The following is a 27665-nucleotide window of genomic DNA, read 5'->3' on the forward strand; positions in this document are numbered from 1 at the left end:
TCAACCAAAATTTCACTTCAGTGAAAACCCTTATTAATGTTTTGGCATTTTTCCTCCCAATATTTTATTATGTACATGTATAGTTTATCAATTAGGATTAGGCTAGATACAATGCTATTTTATGTCCAGTATTTTTCACTCGAAACATAAGTTTTTTCAGTAAAAATTCTTCACAAAGGCTAGTTCTAAAGAATTTAAAATTTAAAGGAATTTTAAAACTTCAATAATTGAATTATCTATTCCTTAAATGCAGACTGAACATTTTCTTACTTCCATTTTTTTGTTCTCAAGAGCACTTCCATATAAAATCCTCAAATTTTTATTTTTATCTATATTTGTGTTTATTTATTTAAAACAGTTTCTTAGAAGAAATGTTACCAAGTAAAGGTGTACACAATTTTTTAATCCTCTTGCAACACTCAGTTGAGTCAAAAATGCTGTAGCAACTTATACTTTATGTTTTAAAATTCATATTATTGCTTTCCTGTTTGTTTCTGCAAGGAGTCTGAGACATGACAGTATTGCCAGCGTGTTCTACTCCATTACTTTGGAGAGCAAACAATGTTTGAAGGCTACCAGGTGTGCATTTCTATTTTTTTTTAATAGTGCCCAAGTTTCCTTTTGGTGAACTGTCTCTGCCTCTAGTGTAGTCTTGGTGGGATCTCAGAGTTGCGAGGGTCCCTTGGGTGGGAGAGAGGATGACAGGCAGCATGGCAGATGGAGAAGCCAGATGCAGGAGCCAGCAAGGAGCAAGGCTCTACCCAGCTACCGGGTGGAGAGCAGGCCGTGGCAGCAGGCTCGCCTTTGCCCTGAAGGGCCTCCCTTTGCTGTGGGTTGAGCTGGGGCTGGAGCCACTGGATAATGCGCTGGTTCTTCTTTTCCTTCCCTTAATCCCAAATTGAGCACAGAGAAGCCACTTCATCCCAGTGCCAGGCCCAGAGAAAGTGCCCAGTACATGTCTGTTGAAATGACCATGAAGGGTGACCGATGACACATAGGCTATTATATGCACAGTATAACTATCTCTTTTGGCTTTGTCCCTCAAAAGCCCCTGGAAAAATCTACCTGGGATGAGGTTGGAGCGACTCTTTCTCATGCTAGACTCGGCTGCCATCTAGTGGGGGGAGAAGGGAGGTGGGACGGGGAGGTGACACCTGGTGGCAGTGGCAGTCAGAGCATGAGGAGCCTGCAGTCCAGGAGGTCAAGACTGAGTGGGCAGGTGAGGGGACACGTGGAGCAGCCTGGTGGGCACCTCAGAATTTGGGGAGCCATATGAAGGAGGCAAGGGTAGGAATTATGCTCAAGAATAATTACAGTTGTTTCATGAGCATTTCCTATCTTACTGTCTACCAAAGACTACACAAAGTGCTTCTCATACTTTCCACCTTTTAGTGCTCCCTGTAGCCCCTTGTACGGATCAGGAAACTAAAGCCCAGAAGCCAAGCAACTTGGCTTGGCAAGCCAAGCAACAGGTTCATATAACTATAGTCAGTGGCATAGGCGATCAAATCCAGAATTATCTGACTTCACAGCTTGAGTTTCTAGGGACATTTCTAGAATCGCAGAGAGAAATCTCCTTCTGTTCCCTCAACCATCTCCAACACCCCAACTCATTCATGGACAGTTTTGTTCACAGAGATGCACAGCCCCATTGCTACTTCTGAGTCTCTTCTGAGTCCCTAAGTCTCTACTCTGAACAACTCCAAAGGTAATCTTGTCTATCCCTTAGCCTGGAGACTATTGGGCAGGAGAGGGAGAGGGTGGTAGTGGAATCTCGTGTCCACTTTCAACAAATATTAAAATGTCTAAGACACAAACTTTTGAAGTTCTTTTACCTTCTTGGTTATGTGAGATCAAGGTCCCTAAAGTGCATGGTCTCATTTCAGTTTGGCCACTTGTAAAGTTTGGTTCTAAATCCTGAAAGGACTTCTCACACTTTTCAGAAACAATGGCTAGGGCTGGCCCATGGCTACGCAGCCTTGTCCCAGACTGAAAGAACCAATCTACCCTCCCAGTGAACACACAATGGGGCCAGGGAACGCTTGGGCCTATAGATGCTCGCAATTTGAGGGACCCCGTGGTTCATTTAGGGAACAGCATCCATTCTTCCTGCGTGGTCCACTCAGATGAGTAATATGCCATCTATTTTTAGTTTAGGGTTTGTTTTTCTTTTCCCTTTTTAGAAATTTATCCAGGCCCATTTCCCAAGGCTGAGTATTTATTTATTTATTTATTTATTTTATAGAGACAGAGTCTCACTTTGTTGCCCGGGCTAGAGTGCCATGGTGTCAGCCTAGCTCACAGCAACCTCAGACTCCTGGGCTCAAGCAATCCTTCTGCTTCAGCCTCCCAGGTAGCTGGGACTACAGGCGTGCACCAGCATGCCTGGCTAATTTTTTATATATATATATTTTAGTTGGCCAATTGATTTCTTTCTATTTTCAATAGAGACGGGGTCTTGCTCTTGCTCAGGCTGGTTTCGAACTCCTGACCTTGAGTGATCCTCCCACCTACGCCTCCCAGAGTGGTAGGATTACAAGCATGAGCCACCTCCCCTGGCCAGGGCTGAGTGTTTAAGTTGCAAAGCAATTATTGCTAGAGGGCATTGTGCTTTGAAAAGGAAAGTGGTCCTCAAATGCACTTTGATTGTGATTTTCCCCAAGAATTGATACTTATCTGCGACATCATTTATCCAACAAACATTTACCCTTTGAAGCCTTAAAGATAAAAAAACGAAAGAAAGGTTGACATTTGGCAGCCCCAATTGTCCTTCCCGAGTCAGATCCCCGGCTGCTGTCTCCTCTCACACATGCCACCATCCCTGTCCTCGCTCTGTTGTTCCCAGCACCATATGTTGGGTAGTGGGGTTCCCCCCACCCCAGAGGTGGACAATCTCTCACTCTAAAAGTATCTGTTGCTAGTTCTTATCTCCACTCCCCCTTCAACCTATTCACCTGTTTTTCTGTTTTCTTGTAATGATAGCATCGATTAACATTATGCACTCATTTAGTCAATCAGCATTTATTGATCATCTATTATATACCAGGCACCAGGATAAAGAGGAGTGTTAAGTCACTCACAGCCAGGAAGAAAACTATTAACAGTAAATAAGATTATTGCAAGATGGTATAGAAAATGCTAAGCCAGAGATATGCAAAGGTTGTGTGGGGCCCTCTGTCACCTCCTCTTTCCACTTCCCCACCAGGCCTTGCCTCCAGTTTCCTGGCCTTCGCTCACTGCAGATCCTCTGGGTTTCACTTGGAGATAAATGGGTGGATGGCCCCTCTTGCCCTGGCGTGACACAAACCCAGTCACAAACTGAAAAGGAACCACAGTGGCCTTTGGAGAGTGGATCATTCCAGTAAGAAAGCATACAGGAAGGGAGCAAAGTCCACAAATGCACCAGCAGTGCTGGTGCTACAGAAAAATGTCTGCACAGTGGGTAAATGAAGAATAGACAAATGAATAAATAAATAATTGATTCAATAGATGATTTAATGAATGAATCAGAGAATGAACTTCCAACCTTGAAGCAAAACCGAATTTTAGAGTTTCTAGGGCTTGTGCTTGTTCATTGAATACCATGTTCTCCAGAAAGTTCTCTACAAAGATATTCATTTTTAAAATTCCAATGACTTAAAAGTTCACTGAGTTTTGCAATGCCCTTGAGAAAACTGGAGCTGCCACGGGGAATTTCAGAGCCAGGGCTTGAGATCACTCACCCAGGAGAAAGCTGAGTGGCCTCCCATTCATGTTAGGAGAGAAGCTCCAAGTTCCTCAGGCCAGAGTTTTTTGAGGGAAGTTGAATCTTGAGGAGAGAGAGAGAGCTACAAATGGTGATAGGAGTTTGGGACTTCTCATTTAACCGAACAGGTGCACTACCCTTATCACTAGCCAGAAAGTTAAATGTGAATCAAATCACTGTGTCAAATCACCAAGGCAGTGTTACTACTGAAGAGAGGACTGCAGAAAATCCTTTTGTGTTGCAAATAATTGCATTCTAGTATGTTCTGTAACTGTAAATGTAACTGTAACTGTGAATGTTGTGTTGCAAAGAGGAATGAGATCAGCGAAGAAAGGCTGTGTGGTCAGGGCCTGTCTGCACTGCTGATTTTCTACATGTCCTTAAAGGCTTCCTTGTTCTCTGATATAAATTGGCTGAAGCTTTTGACTTTGGGGTTTAGTCGGTGGGTGAGCTTGACATCACGATCTGGCTTCGTTTGATAGAAAAGACACATATTGGCTACTTCTTCTGCCACGGGGAATCCCAGCTTCTTGTAAGCTTCCGGTGTGATCTTTTAAGAACAAATAAAAAGGCAGGAAACGTTAGAGCCCACATTTAAAATAGTTTGAAAGGATACCATTCACCTTAATGATGATACAGGTCCACAATTGTTTAGCCTAAATCCCAAATCCAAGAAACTCCAAAGTTTTTTTTCCATAAGCCATTTGACAGCACACTGACTTTTTGAACTACTTTGGTGGCAAAACCTGACCGGAACTATATGAAGCTATTTATGGTCTTTAATTATTCCATTTAGTGGGAATATTCAAATATTTTTCTGCAGAGCTACGGATGTGTTTGCTTACAGGTTCCTGCCCCAGCCCCTACTGGTGATGTTACATAATATATGTAGACAATAATCTATCTAAAATCTGAAAGATTCTGAAAGCTGAATTTTTTCCAGCCCCGAGCCTTTTGGATAAGGGATAGTAGATCTGTACTCCCTTCATTCGAATACCTCTGCATAGCGCTTTCATCTACATTTCCTCGTGGGATTCCCCCAGCGGCCCTCTGAAACAGTCCACCCCCTTGGCCCTCCATGCCGTGTCAAGGTCCCCTCATCTGGCACTAGGCTCTCTTTCTCACCTGGCTCATGTCCCATCTATCCTCACTCCCCTTCTTGGTTACAGATTTACATTTTACCTTTGATCATCCCAGTCTCTGCCAGGGTGAGGCCCCAACGGAAATGGAGCCCAACCCATACCTCCTGAGCTGCCTTAAAATCCACTCCTTAAACCCTTGCTAACATTAGCTAGATCGATAATCCCTCTACCGAATTAGCAAAGACCATTTCTAACTATCTTGTCCACTATAGTCTGTCCTTAGCCCTCAGAGATCACTCTGACCTCTCAATTCCACTTGGCCTTAAAAGACACAAACAACTTATGGAAAACAATAATTGTCTGCCCAGGCACGGTGGCTCACGCCTGTAATCCTAGCACTCTGGGAGGCTGAGGCGGGAAGATCGCTTAAGGTCAGGAGTTCGAGACCAGCCTGAGCAAGAGCGAGACCCCATATCTAGTAAAAATAGAAAGAAATTATCTGGACAACTAAAAATATATATATATAAATTAGCCGGGCATGATGGCGCATGCCTGTAGTCCCAGCTACTCTGGAGGCTGAGGCAGAAGGATAGCTCGAGCCCAGGACTTTGAGGTTGCTATAAGCCATGGCACTCTAGCCTAGGCAATATAGTGAAACTCTCTCAAAAAAAAAAAAAAGAAAACAATGATTGTCACATGCCATTGATAATAATGAAAAAAATCAATAACAACCTACATGTCCAACAATACAGGTATGGTAAAATAAACTGTGGTGCTACTCTAAGAATATGATGCAATTATTAAAATTAATGTTTTTTAACACATTTAACAAAATAAAATACTCATAATGTTAAGTGAAAAGGACAGATACAAAATGGTATGCTTACTGTTATTTTGTATAAATACACACACACACACACACACACACACACACAAACACACACACACACATATATATATATGTTGGAGACAGGGTCTTGCTCTGTTGCCTGGGCTAAAGTGCAGAGGCGTCATCACAGCTCACTGTAGCCTCAAACTCCTAGGCTCAAGTGATTCTCCTGCCTCAGCCACCCAAGTGCCTGGGACTATAGGTGTGTGCCAGGATGCCTGGCTAATTTTCCTATTTTTTGTAGAAATGGGGTTTCACTCTCATTCAGGCTGGTCTCAAATACCTGAGCTCAAGCGATCCTCCTGCCTCAGCCTCCCAAAGTGCTAAGATAACAGTTGGAAGCCACCATGCCTGGCCTATATTTTTATATATACAAGAAAAAGGAAAGAAAATCTGCCAAATCTTAACAGTAGCTATCTCTGAGAGATTGACCTATGTGTGATTTTTATTTTCTTTGTCATAATTTTCAGAGTTTTCTATAATAATAATTTGTCATTTTTTAAATCAGAAAGAAATTTAGACTTTAAGTGACTTTGGAAATAGAAGTGTCTGTGTGAAAAGCATAAAAGATGACTTCCAGTATGTCTGTCTCCTTGAGTCACTCTTGCATTCTGTGACTTTGATACCTAATATGTCTTCAGTAAAATATGGGGTTCTTTTACTGCAGATTTTTGAAAATAAGACACTAGTTCTGTTGTGTCTCACTTTCTGGAAGAACTATCTTCTTTTTCAGGCTAGACAGCTCCCCAGCCAGACTGACTGACAGTTTCACACCACTTGAGGCAGGTGGAAGTCAGACTTCCAGGGCTGGGGCGCCACCTTGTGGCCATATGCATTCCCTCCCCAGAATTTGCACAGTGCTTCAAGTCAGCCTAGTTAGTAAGAACAGCATTAACCACTCTGTAAAACTTTCAGTCTCAAAGCCTTTTGGTGCCAGAGAAGCTTCAGCCACATTATGAAATAACATTCAGGGACCAGATACATGACTGAGAGATTCCTGTGAGTTTCTCAGTCATCCAGAACAATGTTTAACCTGTCTTCTGAAAATAAAGACACACACACACACACACACACACACATCCCATACACTCACACTCCTTCTTCTTTCTTTCCTTCCTTGCAGAGTTCAAACCCCACAGGACAAAATCAATATACGACCCAAATGCAAATGCCCTGAGAAAGGGTCACGGAGTAGTAAATCCGCACCCAGGTATGGGGGACTTCGAAGGTGGCTAGACTGACACCTACAGCAGTTTACCAGAAAAGAAGACCTCTTCACCTCCTCACAACTCCAGTAGCTGAAGCTGAATTGGGAAACTAGATATCTCCTCAAGACTCACAGGACCAAGAGCTGCTAATGCAAACAGGAGCCAACCTTCTATCACTGATTCTAGGAAACATTCTAGAACAGGGGTCAAAAATGTTTTTAAAGGGCTAGGTATAAGTACTTCAAGCTTTGTAGGCCATAAGGTCTCTGTTGCATCTACTCAAGTAATCATTGTATCCTGAAAACAGCCTGTTCTCTTTTTCTTTCCTCTTTTTGTTTTAATAGAGACAGGGTCTCACTCTGTTGGCCAGGCTGGAGTGCAATAGCACAACCTCAGACTTCCAGGCCCAAGCAATATTCCTGCCTCAGCCTCCTGAGTAGCTGTGACTACAGGCATGTGCCACCACACTCAGCTAATTGCTTTTTCTTTTTTGTAGAGATGGAGTCTTGTTATGTTTCCCGGGCTGCTCATAAACTCCTGACCTTAAGCAATCTTCCTGCCTCAGCCTCCCAAAGTGCTGGGATTACAGGCATGAGCCACTGTGCCTGGCCTCTTTTTCCTTCCTCTTATGAACACCTGATTGGGAAAATGGCTGGTAATGCCCAATATCAGCAATTCTCACTTTTCTCCCATCCAAGTACTAACCAAGCCCGACCCTGCTTAGCTTCCAAAATCTTACAAAACCAGGGTGGTATTCACTTTTCTGTAAGAAGTTAGACTCACTTTTCTGCAAGAAGTCTGTCCTAGCCACACTCTAGTCAAGACCATTCCTGCATGAATTATAGCATGATCAGTTATTGAGGGCTTACTAAGTGCCAGACCCATTGCCAAGCATTGGCAATGAGTATCATTTCCAAATGAGTATCTCATTTCATCCTCACAATAATCTTACAAGGGAAGTACAATAACTTTTTTGAACATATAAAGAAATCGAGGCTGAGAGAAGTTAAGTAAATTGCCAAGATTCCCTACATAGATAAGGGCAGAGACAGGATTGGCCTACTTCCCCATACTGCCTCTAGTTCATTCACGTTTCCTACAGCATTGAGCCAGGCCAGCTCTATTGCTCCCCTCCCCCTGTATGCGGTTTTGTCCTCCCTCAGTGACCAATCAAGGCCACCTCTTCCACGAAGCCTTCTCTGGTCACCTATAACACACACAATCTGGACAACACAATTAACCCCTAGAGGGTTATGTCTTGTAATAATCACAGTGACTTCATGTGCATCAACATTTTCACTCCAACTCCGCTGCAAACTCCTTAAAGTAGCGCTGGGTTCATAAATATACTCAATACATCTCTACTATGTGTCAAATACTATGGCAGGCCTGTTACACATATTTTCTGTAATTTTCACAAGAACACCTTGAAATAGATACTATCATCCCCCACTTTACAACTGAGGAAGCTGAGGCTCTTGGCTAGTGCCTTGCCCCACACCAGCTAGCTCTGGCAGACTGCAGTGGTCAGCAGTGGGGGCTTATGAGGGGGCTGGGATAGCGCATGTGAAAAAACTGTATCTCGGTCTTAGGATTGTAAGTTCTTTTCACCCAAAAGTTATCTTACTTTAACAAGCTGATTAACCCTAAGCCAAAGAAATCAAGCCATTTGGGAGAGATTCAGCTGCATCAAGCAATGAAGATAGATTTGTGGAACTGGAGTCCTTTTCAATTTCTTCTGACAGTCTAAACTCAATCCTACCTAAATCCGTATCAGAATTAATAAGTTAGTGGAATGTTAACCAAGGTGGCCTTTTGTGATCACACTAATGTCTCATAAGAACTCACCTTTGCATCTCGGATGTCTTTCCCCAAACACTTGGACAAAACATCGGCGTATTGCTGTATTGTTAGTTTTTCTGCACTGAGGCCCACGGCCTTGCCTATAAACTCCTCTGGAGAATTAAAAATGCTAGAGACAACTGCTCCGATATCAGCAACAGAGATACCATCCATAGGCACATCCCCCATGGGCAGGACTAGTTTAAAAAGAAAACAAGATAAAAATAGCTAATTATATCGCATCCTCAGTAGGTCCCACCAATCTAAAGTAATCAACCCCTTAAACAAAAGGTGTGGGAAGGCAATGTAAAACCAAGTGGCCACAATCTATGCACAGATAGAAGGTTTTGTTTGAGACAATACCACAGCACCTGCATACTGATTAAAAAGGGCAACCATTTACTAAATATCTGCAGTGTGCAAAGTATGGATAAATATATCTCCAGCCAAGATACTCTGCTGAATTCCAGACTCATATGTCCCACTTCCTACTCAGCATCCTTACTTAGCTATTTAATAGACATTTTTAACTCAACAGACCCAGAAATGAACTCTTATGCCCCTCTACAACCTGCCTCCCCCCACCAATTTTCTCCATCTCATTTAATGGCAACTCTGTCATTCCAATTTCTCAGGTCACAAATCTTAGAGTCAGCCTTGACACTTCTCTCACATGCTATATCCTATATTTTTGGAAATCCTATTCACAGTATGTTCAAATCTGACCACTTCTTACTATCTTTACTGCTATCACCCTGGTCCAAGCCACCATAATCTGTAACCTAGATTATTACAGAATCGGTCTCCTTGTTTCCACCCTTGTTATTCCATACTCTCTTTTCAACACCAAAATCAAAGTGATCTTGTAAAAACTAAAGTCAGCTCATGTCACGTCTTCCCCTGCATACCCACAAAGCTCTCTATCTACCTTCATCAGAAGGTGCTCAAAGAGAGCCCAGTACCATGGTACACACCTGTAGTCCCAGCTAATCAGGAGGCTGAGATGGGAGGACCCCTTGAGCCCAGGAATTCCAGTCCAGCCTGAGCAACATAGTGAGACCCCTTCTCTTAAGGATAAAAAAAAGGTACTCAAAGAGACCTACTTAATCATCTCGTTTAAATTGTTACTGCTAATACTCTATGTCTACCTGTAGCACTTGCCACCTTCTAACATACAATGTATTTACTTATCTATTGTGCTTACTGTTTACTCCTCCAGCAGAATATGAGCTTCATGAGGGCAGAGCTTTGTCTGTTTTGTTCATTACTGACTCCCTAGTGACTGACATATAGAGACCCTCAGATATTTATTGAATGAATGAATGAACGAACATATTGGCTAGTTTAATCCTTGAAACAATAGTTTAATCCTAGTTTAATCTTTGAAATAGAGGAATCATCAGGAATTACCAAGTACTAAGTTATTAGCCAACGAGCATCAGAAGTAGATTCAAACCCACATCCTTCACTCCAAAGCCCATGTCCTTCCTACAGTGTGATATGGCCTCTCATAGATTTCCAGATTGGTGGGTCTAGAATCCAATGTGGAAACAATCTAGCCCCAGTGCTCTTGTTTTTTAAATGAAGAAACTAAGTCTAGAGGCTCGCCCAGGGCCTGGCAGCTAGAAAGCATCAGGCCAGGCCAAGAATCAAGGTCTCTGAATTTCAATCCAATGTAAAAGTGACCTCAGGCTTAGCCGCCAGGGACTAAATACCCTATTTCATCTTATGCAGCAAAATCATCTTCCTGCCTGAATTTCTTGGTAAGCAAAATGTCTGCTCATTCTGTAGATTAAATTATAATTGTATTTTATATTTGTAAAGCAGTTTTAGCTTTTGGAAGCACTCAAAGTCAAGTCTGCTGTGACTCTGAGGTCTATTTTTATTTGAGAATTGAGGGTCTTGGGCTGAGTTTACAAATAACTAAGAGACAGTGGTAAAGAATATGGGATCTAGAGCCAGACTGCCTGGGTTCAATCCTGGTGCTGCCTTATTGGTGATCTTGAGAAAGTTTCTCTGTGCCTCAGTTTCCTCATCTGTAAAACAGCAGTAATTAGCGCAGTGCTGGCACCTCAGTTGCTTAGTAAATGTTAACTATTCCTATAGTAAAGAATGAGGCTCAGGGAAACCTGAGGCTGAGTTTTTCAGATCTGGGGCCTCCAGATGGGACTAGGTAGTAGGAGAAATTTAAGGTATCTCCTCTTTACCTAGGGCTGGTCTAATCCATAGATTACAGTCTTCTAGTTCAGGACTTGGGAAATGTCAGGTAAGCTGGTTTCTGAAACCAGCTTACCGTACCGTAGGGGGATAGGAAGAAAACGGAGTGAAGAGACATGTCGCATTTATGCATTTTCCTAGTCATTTGTTGAACTGTCACCTGAGTCATCTGTGATGTATGGCAGGAGATCCTGGCTCTAGTTCAGGTCTACTTTGACTGTGACTGCTTATGCCCCTGATGAGTCCTTTTTTTCTTTCTTTTTTTAGGAGACGGGGGTCTCACTATGTTGTACAAGCTGGAGAGCAGTGGTTATTCACAGGCGCAATCAGTGCATGACAGGCTCACACTCCTGGACACAAGCAATCCTCCCATTTTAGCCTCCAGAGTAGCTGAGACTACAGGTGCACCACCACGCCTGACTTCCGAAGAGCCTTAATTAAGTGCCAAGGAAGAAAGACTGAATTGCTGCCATGGATATTCCCACATTCCTCTATTCCACAGAGGCCATCTCTGACTACGGCCAAAGAAAGTGTCCCCAAAGGCCAGAGGAATGCCGGCCAGAGCACTAGCAGCCTTGGGATTACCAGGAGTCCCTGTCAAAACTATTCTCCCAGGCCCCAACCGAGACCTACAGATTCAGACTCTGTGCAGGTGGGCCCTGGGAACCTGTCCCCTGGAGGGGGTCACGGTCTCTCCAGGCTCTAACTCTGACCACCAGACCCAAGTCAGGAGGAGAAGCCTGTCCTCCTCCCCTGTTGGCAGGGAAGGTCAGATGGATGAGCTAGGAGGGTCCTTAGAAGTCGTCTTGCCCAGCTTTCCCCTTAGACATAAGGAGCAGAGGCTGCAGGTCACACAGTAACTGCAGTGTGACAAAAGGAGGGTCAGAATGTTAAGACTGGAAATATGACCCTTTGTGCTTCCTGTCCCAGGCCAGTTCTCTGCCCTGGAAGAGTGCCTGCCTGGAGGAGGTCTCTAGGACAATCTGGCACCCCTCCTGGCACTCCACACAGAGCTAAACACATAGCAGGCTCGCAAATGATAAGTGTCCCCTGAAGAGGGGACAGGCGCGAGGGGGAGGGCAGCCTGGTGCTAAGTTAACTCTCGTTAACTCTCGCTGCAACCTTCCATTTACCCAAGGTGTAGTAATCGCCATCGGGGGCCTTCGCGGGCTTCCACGCCGTGAGGAAGTTTTCGAAGTAGGCTGCCACGCGGACGCTGGTCATGGGAACGCCCGTGGCCCAGAAGTACTCCTCCACCTCGCCCTTGCCGTCGAAGTGCGGCACCTCCAGCTTGCCGCCCGTCAGCCGCTTCACGTTCTCCAGGCCGCTGTACACCACGTGCTTCAGGCCCAGGCGCTTGGCCACCTGCGCCACCATCTTCCCCTGGGCGACAAAGGAGATCCTTTATGCAGAGTGCTGTGTCTGCGCTCGAGGGCGGGTGCTGGGTCCCCTCCACCCGCTCCTTTTCTTAGTGCCCTCATCCCCAAGTACCGAGAGGCCAACCAGCCGCAGTGAGCAGAGGCTCCTCCCCAAAACGCCGAGCCCTCTGCTGGGAGACCCGGAATACTGGGCTTGCAGGGAGTAGCAGAATAGGAAATTGCGGAGGGGAGCAGAGAAGAAAGGAATCCCAGGAACCCATCTGAAGCTAAGGGGCAATTGGGTGGGAACCGTCACTGAACAGTTGGCCCCTTCCACTGGGCTTTCAGTATTTTTGCAATCACCTACGATCACACTTATATATCTTTTTTTTTTCTGGTAATGGACTACATCTGTACACCATTTGGATATTGAGGGTATAATGGACAGATATACACACATGCAAACACACAAATACATATTTTCTCTCTTTTGTGTTTTTAGTTACAAATTTTCCAAAGCATCTTAATCTCTCTCTCTCTCTCTTTTTTCCTTTCTTTCTCTTCACTGTTTCTTACTTTTCTTTACAAAACTTCAAGCAATAGGCAGAGAAGACATAATTAATCTGGTTTAGCAGATGCAGTTAGTGAGGCAGAGAGGTGACTTGTATCCATAGTGAATGAATGTTAGAATTCAGAGCTCCTAAAATAAGCCCTTTCAGAGTTTATCACTAAAAAAACAGGCTGTAAATGGGCATAATTAATTTAATAGACATTCCTGAAACAGCTCGATCCTGCTCTTAATTTTTTGAATTGTGCAATTTCTGCAAGTGGCTGTTCTCATCCATTACATTTTAAAAATCTAATCTTCATTTTTTCCCCAAATTTGTACATATACATAGTTTCAATTGTCAAATAGTACTGTCAAAGGGAAAAGTAGATCTTACAATGAAAAAGAAGTTCCCTACACACCCATACTGATTACTGCCCTTTAATCTAATTTAGCTGTTTATTTAAAACATGTTTATACTACAAATCCTTAATTTTTTTCAATTTGAAATACTAAATTCCTACTAAATAAAAGATGAGGATTTAATTATCTCATTCTCTCTCTCTCTCTCTCTCTCTCTCACACACACACACACAGAGTCCACCACCACCACCACCATATTACATATACATAATTCCTTTTTTTTATTCCTTCAACATTATAGGTTTTTTCATTTTGTTTTGTTTTTATTTTTTTGAGACAGTGTGTCCCTCTGTTGCCTGGGCTAGAGTGCATTGGTATCATCATAGCTCACTGGAACCTGAAACTCCTGGGCTCAAGTAGTCTTCCTGCCTCAGCCTCCCGAGTAGCTGGGTCCACAGGGGCACACTATACCTGGGTAATTTTTTATTGTTTGTAGAGATGGGATCTCACTATGTTGCTCAGGATGCTCTCAAACTCCTGGCCTCAAGAGATCCTCCTGCCTCCCAAAGTGCTAGGATTACAGGCATGAGCCACCATACGAGCCCCAGTATTATAGTTTTGGCTACAGCAACATTCAGTGCTTACATACAGGTGAAGCTGTGCCACGTGAGACTCTATGGTTACATTCATTTTTTCTACAAACTTTCATTTTCCCTGGAATTAATAATTCATTGTGGACTTATTTACTTGTTTTTCAATGTACTCATTACTTATTCATCCCAAAAGTCTCTGTCCGAAGTATAAATAAACTCACTACATTTTTAATTGTCCCCATTTCTCTCTCAGAGTAGCCTCAATGTATGGGGTATCCTTGCTGCCACTCCTCTATGCCATCTACAAACAAATGGTGAGAAGTGGAGACTGTAATGACTGGCTTCATTAAACAGTCACTCTTGAATTTCAAGGTCTTGAGATATGGACAAATGCCACATAACATTAATTTCGCAATCAAAGACACCTTAACAAGTACCTAAAGTACATATTTTTCATAAAAGCCAGAGGGATGCTGTGGAGGGAGACTTATATTTTTGCCCAGACTGAAGGCCTGCACCCCTCCAGAGAGGACAGAAGTAGGTAGAAAGGGTAAGAGGAAAGGGCTCAGAGGAGAAAGAAGAAATAATCTGGTTTCTACCTGACACACTTCCTTCTTTATGCTGAGATCGTCCCAGAAGTTGGTAACCAGGAAAGCCCCATAGACACCTTTTAAGGCGGCCTCCACAGATGTTTCATCATTCAGGTCCCCTTTTACCACCTCGGCACCAAGGTCCCGGAGTGCCAGTGCTTTTGGTCCCGTCACATCCCTGGTCAGCGCTCTCACTGCGAACTTTTTGTTCTCCAAAATGGCCCTGGCCACAGAGCCACCTTGAGCACCTGCAGGGTCAAGGGAAGAAGAAACACAGGAAGAATCAGGAAAAATGTTCACTAAAAGAAGTTGGTCAGGAAGTCCCATTACTCAGAGCAGAGCTGCTGCAGTTCCTACCTCAGGGGGTGCCGCAGGGTACTTTAGCTATCCCATGGCTTTCAAACCATGTTCCTTGCAGCTTCTTCAGAGTTACTTTGCAGAAGACATGGGAAAAGAGGAGTGGGAGAGGCTTGAGGCAACAAGATGCCCAAGTGAGCAGGGTGACAGAATTAGGGGTGCCAGCTCGGATTCAACAAGAGCAATTCTACTTTTATCTGGTTATAGATTTTATAGTGGGGTTATTCATACAATTTATTTTCAAAGGAGGTTTCTAGTCTCTCTCTCTCTCTCTCTCTCTCTCTCTTTCTATATATATATATATATATATATATATATATATATATATATATATATATATTTGTTTGTTTGTTTTTTGGGTTTTTTTTTGTTTTTTTTTGAGACAGAGTCTCTCTTTGTTGCTCAGGCTACAGTGAGTGCTGTGGCGTCAGCCTAGCTCACAGCAACCTCAAACTCCTGGGCTCAAGCAATCCTCCTGCCTCGGCCTCCCGAGTAGCTGGGACTACAGGCATGTGCCACCATGCCCGGCTAATTTTTTCTATATATATTAGTTGGCCAATTAATTTCTTTCTATTTATAGTAGAGAGGGGGGTCTCACTCTTGCTCAGGCTGGTTTCGAACTCCTGACCTTGAGCAATTCACCCGCCTCAGCCTCCCAGAGTGCTAGGATTACAGGCCTGAGTCACTGCTATAATTTTTTTAAAGTTTGAAAACTTTCAGAAGTTTTTTATGGCATTCAAGGCCAATTATGATATAATCATTACTTACCTGATTTATTTATTTATTTATTTTTTTGAGACAGAGTCTCACTTTTGTTGCCCTGGCTAGAGTGAGTGCCGTGGCGTCAGCCTAGCTCACAGCAACCTCAAACTCCTGGGCTCAAGCGATCCTCCTGCCTCAGCCTCCCAAGTAGCTGGGACTACAGGCATGCACCACCATGCCCGGCTAATTTTTTGTATATATATATATATATATTTTTTTTTAATTGGTCAATTAATTTCTTTCTATTTTTGGTCGACACGGGGTCTCGCTCAGGCTGGTTTTGAACTCCCAACCTGGAGCAATCCGCCCGCCTCGGCCTCCCAGAGTGGTAGGATTACAGGCGTGAGCCACCGCGCCCGGCCGCCTGATTTATTTACTCTGCAAATATTAGTGGCATGCCCTGTGATACAGGCCAGGTGCTGTGCTGGGTTACTGACATTTGTGTTCCTCTGTCAAATTGGCCAGATACCTGTGCTGGATACATTTTTATGCTTCCAGATCCACATTCACTTTCTCCATCCTGCTCAGTGCCCTGGGAGCCTGACCTTTATGGAGTCCATCCATGGGCTCTCTCGCACTCAGGTTGGGTGCAGCAGGAGATCCAAAGGCAGGAGAGGTGACCCTTGTCACATCACTGCTCTCCCCAGGTTCTGGTCAGCTCTCTTGCCCTTTTTTTCCTTCCTTCTATTGCTTACTTATTCTTTATTGCTGTCTTCCTTGCCCACATTTATTAAATTTTTCTCAGCTTCTCTGACAGAGTATGGCATCAGTTTCTTGTGGGACTCCTGCTGATACGCCACTCATAACCCCATAGTATGGTCTACCATTCAATGAGCCTGCCCTTGTGCACAGAGCTCAATCAATGTTTCATGGTAAATTGTCTAGTAGTAAATATGAACACATAGCCAAAATTCACCAGATGTTGAAGAAAGCCTCCAACATGAGAGGCAAAACCAAAATAAACAAACTAATAAAAACAGAAACAGTGCAGGAAACTGAAGAAAAATATTGTAAGAAATTCATATTCTCCAAGATTGGAGAAGACATTGCATTCCAAACACTATGTCTGCCCAAAAAAAAAGATGATGGGAGTAGGAAATTGGAAAAACAGAGACAGCAAGAGAGAATTCAGAAGACAAGAGGAAGCTCTCAGAAATTTATTATAGCAGAAATAAAATTTCAGTAGAAAAAGCTGGAGAAATCGCCCAGAATTAAAAGGGGTGAAAAATGGAAAACAGAGGAAAGAAAAGAATTAGAAGATCAAGGCAGAGGAATTCCAGAATGAGATAACAGAGAAAATCAGGTATTAAAATTATCAAAAAAGGTAATAATTTCTCAGAGTCCACAGATATTGACTGAGATTCCAGATTGAGAGGCTACTGAGTGCCCAACACAATGACAAATAAAGTCCCACATTATGCTATCACTGTGAAATTTTGGAACACTGGGTGCTATGGTTTGTGTGTTTGTCCCCTCCCAACCTCATGTTGAAATTTGGTCCCCAGTGTTGGAGGTGGGGCCTAATGGAAGGTGTGTGGGTCGTGGGGGCAGATCAGTCAGGAATAGATGAATGCTCTCCCTCCCTCAGCAGTGAGTTTTCACTCTACTAGTTTCCACAGGAGAACTGGTTATTAGAAAGAGGCTGGTGCCTTCCCACTCTCTCTCCCTGTGACCTCTGTACACACGGACTCCCCTCACCTTCTGCCTAAGGCTCTCACCAGATGCACATGCCCAACCTGGAACTTTCCAGCCCTCAGAATCATGAGCCAAATAAACCCTTTTTCCGTATAAATTACCCAGCCTCAGGTATTCCTTCACAGCAACACAAATGGACTAAGACATTGGGGATAGAGAGATCTTAATGTCTTGGTGGTGGGGGTGTCAATTCGAAGACGCAGGATAAAAATAGCATGAGCTATTTCATTGTTTTTAACAACAAGATCCTTGACTTGTAGGGGAAACAGTACTTTAGATTTCTTTAAAGCATCACTTAGGAGCTGCTACCCCAGGAAATCCAGAAATAGAGCTGCTCTGCCTAAGAATTGGCAGAAATGAAGGGAAAATATGAAGATACTATAGAAGAAAATAAAAATCTGAAAGCAAAACTTGTTCAGTATGAACCACCTCAGGAGGAGAAGTGTGCTGAATAGATTCTTCTCAGTTGAAAAGACATTGGAAAATGGTTTTGTATGACTTGAATAGTTTGTATAGTAACATAGTTTGGATATTTGTTCCCTCCAAATCTCATGTTGAAATTCAATCACCTGTGTTGGAGGTGGGGTCTGGTGGGAGGTGTTTGGGTCATGGGGGTCGACCCCTCATGAATGGCTTGGTGCCCTCAGTGTGGGAATGAGTGAGTTCTCACTCTGTTAGTTCAAGTCAGAGCTAGTTGTTTAAAAGAGCGTGGGCTCTCTCTTGCTCCTTCTCTTGCCATGTGACATGCCTGCTCCCCTTCACCTTTCGCCTTCCGTCTGCTTCGGGTGAGGGCTCCCTGAAGCAGGGCTCACCAGAAGCAGTTGCTGGCACCAAGCTTCTTGTACGACCAAATTAACCTATTTTCCTTATAAGTTACCAGTCTCATGTATTCCTTTATAGCAATGCAATATGAGTGAAGATACATAGTATATAATCTTTTCTGAACTGATGCTGTAGAATTCTTTTAATATACTGTTATAAATACATATATCTAGAATCATCAGTAAAAACTCAATATGACTTTCTTGGGGTCTTAAAGCAGGAGAATCCAAAGTAAACCCTGAAAAAAAATCTAAACATAGCCATTTAGTTCATTACCTTAAAAAACATGGTTTATTAGTCTGATAAGGAATGATGGTACTGGTTGTATTTTAGCCAAGGAAGTTTAGCAAGGAACTACTCCTAGATATAGTTTAAGATATGAGCACAAGTACAGTCACTCTTTAAAATGAAGATGACACTGTTGTTTATATTCCCTGTAGGCAGCTGGAGAGATCTGTGTGACATAAGATGCTTTTACACAAGTTCCCATGAAACTTCTGCTCTTGTTTACATAATGCAGTATAGTTAACTCTTCGCTGCCACCACTTTGCCTTAGATGCCTGTGTGTGCCAGTTTGAATTTTGATACCACGTTTTTTTTGTTTGTTTGTTTGGTTTTTTTCGGCATATTATGGGGGTACAGATTTTAAGGTTTCAAGAAATGCCCATTTCCCCCCTCCCCCCAAAAGTCTGAGTCTCCATCATGACCATCCCCCAGATGGTGCACATCTCACTCATTATGTATGATTATACCCACCCCCCTCCCCCCTCCCACCTGCCCAATACCCTATTACTGTAGTACCTATGTGTCCACTTAGGTGCTACTCAGTTAATACCAGTTTGCTGGATAATATATCTGGTACTTGTTTTTCCATTCTTGGGATACTTCACTTAGTAGTATGGGTTCCAGCTCTAACCAGGAAAATATAAGATGTGCTATATCACCATTGTTTCTTAGAGCTGAATAGTACTCCATGGTATACATATACCACATTTTATTAATCCAAGATACCACGTTTTTTCTTCCACGCAATCATGCCCTGCCTGATAATCTTGCCTTGCTTTGCTTTGTGCTTTAGTGGGTCCTAGTTGCACATTAACCTTTCTGTGCTGTTTTTCAATTTGCTTAATGATAGCAGTTACCTTGATTGTAATTTATATAACTTCAAACAGGATCACACTGTTTCCCCTGCCTTACTTAGTTGCTTAGCACAGAACAGAGGCAATAGAAAATTCTGGGTTCTCGCCCAAACTGGACTGAGAAAGGGAATGAGCTACATGACATGGAAAATCATAATTTGTGGGAATAATCACATAGTACTTTTCCCCTCAAAGTATTATTCTAGCCTTGAATTCATTTTATCTTCATTATCCTTGTGAAGTAGGTAGGGCAAGTATGAGGGGAGGCTGGGTACTGATTTTCCATGTCATGTAGCTCATTCCCTTTCTCAGTCCAGCTTGGGCGGGAACCCAGAATTTTCTATCGCCTCTGTTCTGTGCTAAGCAACTAAGTAAGGCAAGGGAAGCAGTGTGATCCTGTTTGAAGTTATATACATTACAATCAAGGTAAATTTAGGTAGGGCAAGTATGAGGGGAGGCTGGGTGCTGAATTTTTAGGCCAAAGACGAATACAAGTCATCCACCAACTGTAGAACCTTAGACATATCGCTTTCCTCTAAGATTCACTTTTCTAAAGGAATATCTGAGCCACCTACCTCCCAGGTTTGTTGTGAGGGTCAAATGAGAATGTGTGTGAAAGATTTATAAATGGTAAATCACTAGGAAAAAAAGATTCACAAATCGGGCAGCTCTCAGAATCAAAACAGGTTCAGAAAATTCCAGCTAATAATATGATCTGATAGCTTTTATAGGAAATGGAAGTAAGGTATGCCGGTAAGCTGTAATCGTTTACAGCTTATTTGGTTAATTGGTTACAGAGCCTCTTGCAATTAACTACAGCTCAGCTTACTGTGATTAAGCTCAACATTGGATTGCTCTGTGGAGGCCAGTGCCAGAGCTCAGTCTGAATAACAGCCTCCTACAAATGTTATTTAACATATACTATTGACCACTTAGTAAAAAAATGAACGAAACAACAAAAAAGCAATATGCTTGTGCACATGTGCCAGTTACTTTATGTACATTAAAGGAATGGGGAAGGGGAAAATGAAAGAATACAGAAAACTATACTGCAGTAGTCAGAATGTGGTAGAAACAAATTGTGGTTTTCTAATTGGGAATGTATTCTTGGTCTGTAAGAACAGAGTTCTGCAGTAAAGTAGCAGGTTTCCTTTTTAGCAGATACCTCCTGTCTCCTGCTAGAACACATCAGTTATATCATCAGCCTCCATTTCCAACTGTGCAGGTATTATCTGTTTAATTGACTGGCTGCCCATCAAATTGGAATCTGATCTGCTGCAATGACAAATGCAGTCATTAACAATAGGCTTTCATTAGTTTACTAAGTGATGTATGACTCTTAACATAAACTGCATCATCACACAACCATCCCGCCCACCACCTTCAAATATGATTGTTGTTCTCAGTCTTGACTCCTTTTTTTTTTTCTTTTGAGACACAGCCTCACTCTCTTGCCCAGGCTAGAGTGCCATGGCATCAGACTAGCTCACAGCAACCTCAAACTGCTGGGATCAAGCAATCCTTCTGCCTCAGCCTTCCAAGTAGCTGGGACTACAGGCATGTGCCACCATGCCCGGCTAATTTATATATATAGTTGGCCAATTAATTTCTTTCTATTTTTAGTAGAGATGGAGTCTTGCTCTTGCTCAGGCTGGTTTTGAACTCCTGACCTTTAGCAATCCGCCTGCCTTGGATTGCTAGCACTCCCAGAGTGCTAGGATTACAGGCGTGAGCCACCATGCCCAGCCTTGACTCCTTCCTTGGGCTTTTCCTGGGCCATGGTGAGCTCCAGGGTCTCATCAACTGCTACTTCACAAAAGACGTACAAGATCCGCACCAAAGGAGCACACCAGCAGCACCATTAGGAGAACCAGAAGGAGGCTGCAGTGGAGGAGGGAGAGGGCACACACATGTCATGCACTGCCCCCCTCCACCATGTGCATGAGCAAAAGCCACCAGAGCTTCCCATTGGCATCAGACTTGCTCTAACATTGAAAGCAATGGTATGATGCCATTTGGGGAAAATTAATTGTTATCTAGAAATCTAAACCTAGCCAAATAATCAATCAAGCCTAAAAACTGTACATAAAGATATTTTCAGACAGACACTCAAGATCTCAAATATTTAACTCACATGTTAACGGTAGCACTTGGTTGGCAGGCACTGCAGGTACTGCTCAGAGTTTGATGTGCAAGCAAACTCTGACAGGTAAGGGTTAACACAAGTCCCAGGAATGGTGAGAATGTTCAGTATCTGCAAAATGTGTACTTTCCAGACATTTGTGCACAACTACATATACATATGCCCTCCTTTGGTGGGAAGTATCTGAAGTGGGGGCTCAGGTGAGAGAGAGCAGCCAACCAGCTTCCCCCAGCTCAGTATCCTTGCAACTCTGATGTCACCATCTCCTGCTGGAAGATGACTTTTTCTTCTTCTTTCATTTTTATTTTTTCCTTTATTTTATTATTTTCCCTTCTGCATAATTTCCAGGGCCTGGTGTAGAGGCTCTATGTGCATAGAATGGGTTCTTCAATCTTACTTCCTAGATGTCATTTCCATTTCATTGTCTTCAAAGATCATGGAAGGTATTAGTTCCTCAAATATATGTTTTAGAGATGAATCTATTCCAAGTTTGTTTTTATTTCGGAGTTCTTACCAAATATTGGGCATTGAACAAGACACTTTACATACATTATCTCAATTCTCACAATAACAATTTGAGACAGCATTATGATTTCCAATTCATAAATAGGAAACAAAGGCTTAGAGAAATTAAGTAACCTGCCTACAGTAACAGAGCTAGTGAGTGGCAGAGATGAGCAAACCAGCCCTGTTTGACCTGGAAGCTCAGTGTCTTCTCTCCCAAGCAGTTCTGCCCCTTACTAGCTGCATGACCCTGGACAAACTTGTCCCCTTCTGTAAGGTAAGGCTAGTAATACCTGCCCTCCTCCCTTGGGAAGTGATGTGCCTAAAGCAAGTAGCACAGGCCCTGGCACCTTGAAGATGCTCTTATTTTCCCATCTTGACTTATAGGTTTGAGCTGAGGCCTGGGCTAGGAACATGCACAAGACACAGACTTCCTAAGCCTGCACCAGGGCTCTGGGAGTTTTTAATCTTCCAGACATTAGCAACGGCAGCAGCCACTGCTCCCAGACTGGGCCACTCCCAAACTTGGCACAGAAGGGCCTTATACTAGGGTTGGCAGATGAAATACAGGACACCCAGTTAAGTTTGAATTTCAAACAAACAGCAAAAAAAAAAAAAAAATTAGTATAAATGTGTCCCATGAAATATTTGGGACACACTTAAATTAAGAAAAAAATTATTTGTTGTTTATATGAAATTCTACTTTAACTGGGTATCTTGTATTTTTATCTGCTAAATCTGGCAACTCTACCTCAAACACCCAAACATACGCAGTTCTCCAAGGTTACTGAACTGGGGGCAAGAACTGGATAGCAAGGTAATCAGCCCACCACCTATGCTAATCAGGAATAAACTTCCTCAGCTCTGACACATCGAACTTGATTCCTTTAGGACCCTCTCTGGGACCCTTTAGGAGGACACTTTAGGATCCTCCTCTCAAGGATCTCCAATTGCCTACTTCCTCCCTGGATGCCTAGTTGGCAACTCAGTTTCAAGGAGACTAAAACAGAGCTCCTGACCTTTCTTAATCTGCTCCTCCCCACTGTCTCCCACGTTTCATGAATCTCAACTGTATTCTTCCAGTTGCTCAAGGCAGAAAGCACCGAAGTCATTCTTAACTCCTCCCTTGTTAACCCTGACATCTGGTCTATCAACAAATCTTGCCAACTCTACCTTTAAAGCTTACCCAGAGTCTGACCACTCCTCACCACCTCAACTGCTTCCACCCTGGCTAGGCCACTATCATCTTGCCTGGTTTATGACAACAGCCTCCTAACAGGTCTCCCTCCTTCAGCCCTTGCTCCCTGCAGTCTCTTCATAAAACAGAAAATGATCATCTCCACACTGATGTCTTTCCTTTGCTCAAACCCTTCAGTGCTGAGCATGGTGGCATGCACTTGTAGTCCCAGCTACTCCGGAGGCTGAGGCAGGAGGATTGCTTGAGCCCAGGAGTTTGAGGCTGCAGTGAGCTATGATTACTCCCACGAATAGTCCTTGCACCCCAGCCTGAGTAACACACTAAGATCCTGTCTTGGCCGGGTGCGGTGGCTTACGCCTATAATCCTAGCACTCTGGGAGGCCAAGGTGGGAGGATTGCTCAAGGTCAGGAGTTTGAAACCAGTCTGAGCAAGAGTGAGACCCTGTCTCTACTAAAAATAGAAAGAAATTAATTGGCCAATTAAAAATATATAGAAAAATCTGGGCATGGTGGCTCATGCCTGTAGTCCCAGCTACTCGGGAGGCTGAGGCAAGAGGATTCCTTGATCCCAGGAGTTTGAGGTTGCTGTGAGCTAGGCTGAGGCCACAACACTCTAGCCTGGACAACAGAGTGAGACTGTCTCAAAAATAATTAAAAATTGAAAAACAAAGACCCTGTTTCTTAAAAGCAAAAACAAGCAAAACCTTCCAACAACTTATCTCTTTCAGGAAAGACCAACATCCTGTCATCACCCTAACACTTAACACAGTTAACCCCCTACCCCATTGCCTTTTTTTTTTTTCCTTTTAAGGTCGATATCACACTTGGCTATTGGTTTTTGAGAATTTATTTCACTCTGCCACTGCTTTAGCCCTTGCCTTCCTCCAGGCAAAATCCCTGTCCTCATAGAGCTTATATTCTAGTATGAAGAGACAGGCAGTACTAGAAGAAATCAAGCAGGAAGGGAGCCAGACAAGGGCAGAGTGGAAGTGGAGTTCCAACGTTAAATATGGAGGCCTGGAAAGTTCTCATGGAGAAAGTGACACCTGAGTAGAGACCTGAATGATGTGAGGGAGAAAGCAATGTGGGTAACAGGGGTAATCCAGGCTGAGAGAGCAGCTATTGCAAAGACTCTGGGGTGGGGCATGTTGGAGAAACAGCAGTGATTGGAGCAGTGAGGGAAGGGAGGTAGGAGTGAAGTCTGGCGAGGGTCTTGCAGCCCCGTAGCAGGACTTTGCATTTTACTTGGCGTGAGATGGGGCTGGAAGGTGTTGGAGGGTTTTGAGCAAAGTGCTGACATGATCTAACAGTGTAAAAAGAGAATAGATTGAAGGAGAATAACCTGATTTTATCCACATTTTGCAAAGCTGGCTCTGGCTGTTGAGGAACAGACTGTGAGGGAGGCTAGAATCAGGGATCCTGGTTAAAAGGCTCAGGCAGTCATGCAGGTGGAAGAAGCATCCTGCTAAACCCCACACGCCACCCTTTCAGAACCACTAGAGGATTGGTCAGGCAGTGGGTACACCTACAAACCCACGGGCCTCTCACACTTGCTCCTTTTGTTTATCATGATATGTGTGGAGAAAAGACTCCAGGGGATAAGATAGCCTGTGCTGAAATGAAACTGACACCAACAATTAGCCCCATGACAAAAAGAGAGACTATGTCAGTTGTTCTTGCCCCAGTTTTCCAAAAGGAAAACACAAATTTCAAAATTTCTTATATGACTTTTGGATTCCCAAAATAAGCCTAAAGATCATTTTTTGACAAATCAAGTCAAATCACCCTGCCCCTTTACCACATCAAAAACTGAAGCAATGGGGTATCTTTCTTAATTTCATCTGAAGGATGCTTTGTTGAGTCCACATTTGCAGGCTCTGAAGCTAGAAACAGGAAGACAGGAGGGTGAGCAAAGTCAGCGTACACTTAAAAAGCAAATATTTTTTTACCTGTTGCTCCAAACACTGCAATTACTTTCTTGTTGGCCATATTACTAGGCAAAGAAAGAGTTGGTGGAGTAGCAGAACTTTCCTCAGAGCAGTGACAGCAGCTGAAATGCAGTATTTCTCCCCGGGTGAGAGCAATTATATATACTGAGTCTGATAGCCACACCCTTTATTTTGCCTCTCCCTTCCAAAGTTTCCCTTATTACTAGAACTAGTTTATTCACTCTGACACTGCAATTTTCTAAATGCAGATTCATTCATTTATTCAGCAAACGTGTATTGAGTGCCTATAGTATACAAGGCATTGAACTAGAGGTCCTGGTGATCTGGATCTTGTAAGTAGGCTAAACTTTTAAATAAATAAAATTACAGTACAGGAGAATGGCAGAGGCCCCAGGTCATGGAGGACAGGCACAAAACCCAAGCTTAGGGAAGCTTTTTTAGAGGAGATAATGCTGGAGCTTGCCTGGAGACCTCATATGAGTTATTTAACCAGGGAGAGTAGGGAGAGAAGCCATCACAGGCAGGAGGAACCCCCCATAGCCAAGCTCAAAGGCAGGGCAGGCATGGCACAGGGTCATGATGGCTGCGGCAATGCTATGTGAGCAGTAGAAAACAAGATGGGGAAGGATGGTAGAGGCCAGAACACAAAGGACCTGGTAGGCATAGCAAGGGGCTTGGTTTATCCAAACAGCCACAGTGAATTTATGTGATCTTCTGGCAGCAGGATGGTGGCTAGGTTGAAACAAGACAATGCTGGAAGTAGGGACATTCCTAAGGAGGCCTGAAGAAATGACATAGGTAAGAAAACTGAAGGTTTGAACAGAGGCAGTGTTATGGGTTGAGTGTTTCCTGATTTCCAAAATTCATGTTGAAGTCCTAACCCCAGAACCTCAGAATGTGACCTCATTTGGAGATAGGGTCTTTACAGAGGTAATCAAATTAAAGAGAGGTCATTACTGTGGGTCCCAAGCCAATATGACTGGTGTTCTTTGTAAAAAGGGAACTTTGGACACAGAGATACATACAGAAGGAAGACAATGTGAAGATACAAGGAGAAGACCAGAGAACACCATGTGAACATGAAGATGGCCATCTACAATCCAAGAAGACAGGCCTGGAGCAGATTCTTCCTTCCCAGCTCCCAGAGGGAACCAATCCTGCCAACACCTTGACTGCTAGCCTCCAGAACTGTGAGACAATATAAATTTCTGTGGTTTAATCCACCAGTTTTATGGCATTTTGTTATGGCAGCCTTAACAAACTATTAAAGGCAAATATATAAAGATATTTAGGAGGTATACCGAGAAGGTCTTTGTGATTGATTGAATGTAGAGGAAGAGAAAGGACTAAAACATGACTCTGCCTACTGGGTGGGGATGGTTGGAGCAAAAGCAGGGCCCAGGAAGAAAAGAGTTAAGAGTTGGACTCATTGGGTTTGAGGCTACAGCTTGTTCAGTGATTGGGAGGTAAGGAAGTGAAGAATCCAAGTACAGGTGTTTCTCTAAGGAGCCCTGCTACTAAGGAAGAACAAGTGACCTGTGGTTACAAGATAAAATGGAATTTTAGGCCAGGCATGGTGGCTCATGCCTGTAATCCTAGCACTCTGGGAGGCTGAGGCAGGAGGATTGCTCAAGGTCAGGAGTTTGAAACCAGCCTGAGCAAGAGCGAGACCCATCTCTACTAAAAATAGAAAGAAATTAATTGGCCAACTAAAAATATATAGAAAAAATTAGCCAGGCATGGTGGCACATGCCTGTAGTCCCAGCTACCCTGGAGGCTGAGGCAAGAGGATCGCTTGAGCCCAGGATTTTGAGGTTACTGTGAGCTAGGCTGATGCCATGGCACTCTAGCCCAGGCAACAGAGTGAGACTCTGTCTCTAAATAAATAAATAAAATGGAATTTTATTTTAACAGGCGAGACATGGACATGTTTGTGGGTTAAAGGTGGCACTCTCTATCCCTTATGCTGTACCTTATTTTCTTTCTAACATTTATGACCTAATGTGTTAAATGTATATTTGCTCATACATTTATTTTCTGCCCACCCCCCACTACTTTGTGCTCCATGAGGACAGTGACTTTGTTTTCTTCACTTATATATATCCTCAGTGTCCACAGCTGTATCTGGCTCACACTAGGTGCATAGTAAAAATTTTCTGAATGAAAGAATGCATAATTGGTGGAGTTAGATTCCTGAGAAAGTTTGAGAGCATGGACCCTGCAGCACAGATGGAGGGGTACTGGAGTTAGCAGTTACCAAGAGATACCTGGGCTTCACTGCCAAGCAGAAATACAGACCCCAAACAGGGGGCAGATCATGGATCTGCAGCCCCTCCATCCCCTGCCTTTCCCTACAAGCTACCATTCATGCGTGGTCCCTGCTCCAGCCTGATTGTCCCTGCAGGAGAATGCAATTCTCCTCACTGCCCTGCTCCACAATGTAAACCACAAAACTGAGAGGTAAATTCTGGAGTTCTAAAGATTAGAAGAGTTGGTCACTCTGATCTGTTCATTTCTTTCTTTCTTTTTTTTTTTTTTTTTTGAGACAGAGTCTCACTTTGTTGCCCAGGCTGAAGTCAGTGCCATGGCGTCAGCCTAGTTCACAGCAACCTCAATCTCCTGCGCTCAAGCCATCCTACTGCCTCAGCCTTCCAAGTAGCTG

The 27665-nt window shown here is 43.4% G+C and overlaps 1 protein-coding gene across 1 annotated transcript; it reads right to left on the reverse strand.

The window, feature by feature from the left end:
• Nucleotides 1-3017: 3017 nt before the first annotated feature.
• LOC105863060 (nmrA-like family domain-containing protein 1) lies at nt 3018-25112 on the reverse strand. The gene is made up of 5 exons (XM_012749803.3): nt 25004-25112; nt 14444-14682; nt 12117-12366; nt 8773-8963; nt 3018-4295 (listed from the first exon to the last, which is right to left on the reverse strand). The coding sequence occupies exons 1-5, from the start codon at nt 25041-25043 to the stop codon at nt 4116-4118; spliced, it is 900 nt and encodes a 299-aa protein (XP_012605257.1). The 5' UTR covers nt 25044-25112; the 3' UTR covers nt 3018-4115.
• Nucleotides 25113-27665: the final 2553 nt, after the last annotated feature.

The sequence above is a fragment of the Microcebus murinus genome, chromosome 1, assembly GCF_040939455.1.
Source record: "Microcebus murinus isolate Inina chromosome 1, M.murinus_Inina_mat1.0, whole genome shotgun sequence".
Classification (NCBI taxonomy): Eukaryota; Metazoa; Chordata; class Mammalia; order Primates; family Cheirogaleidae; genus Microcebus; species Microcebus murinus.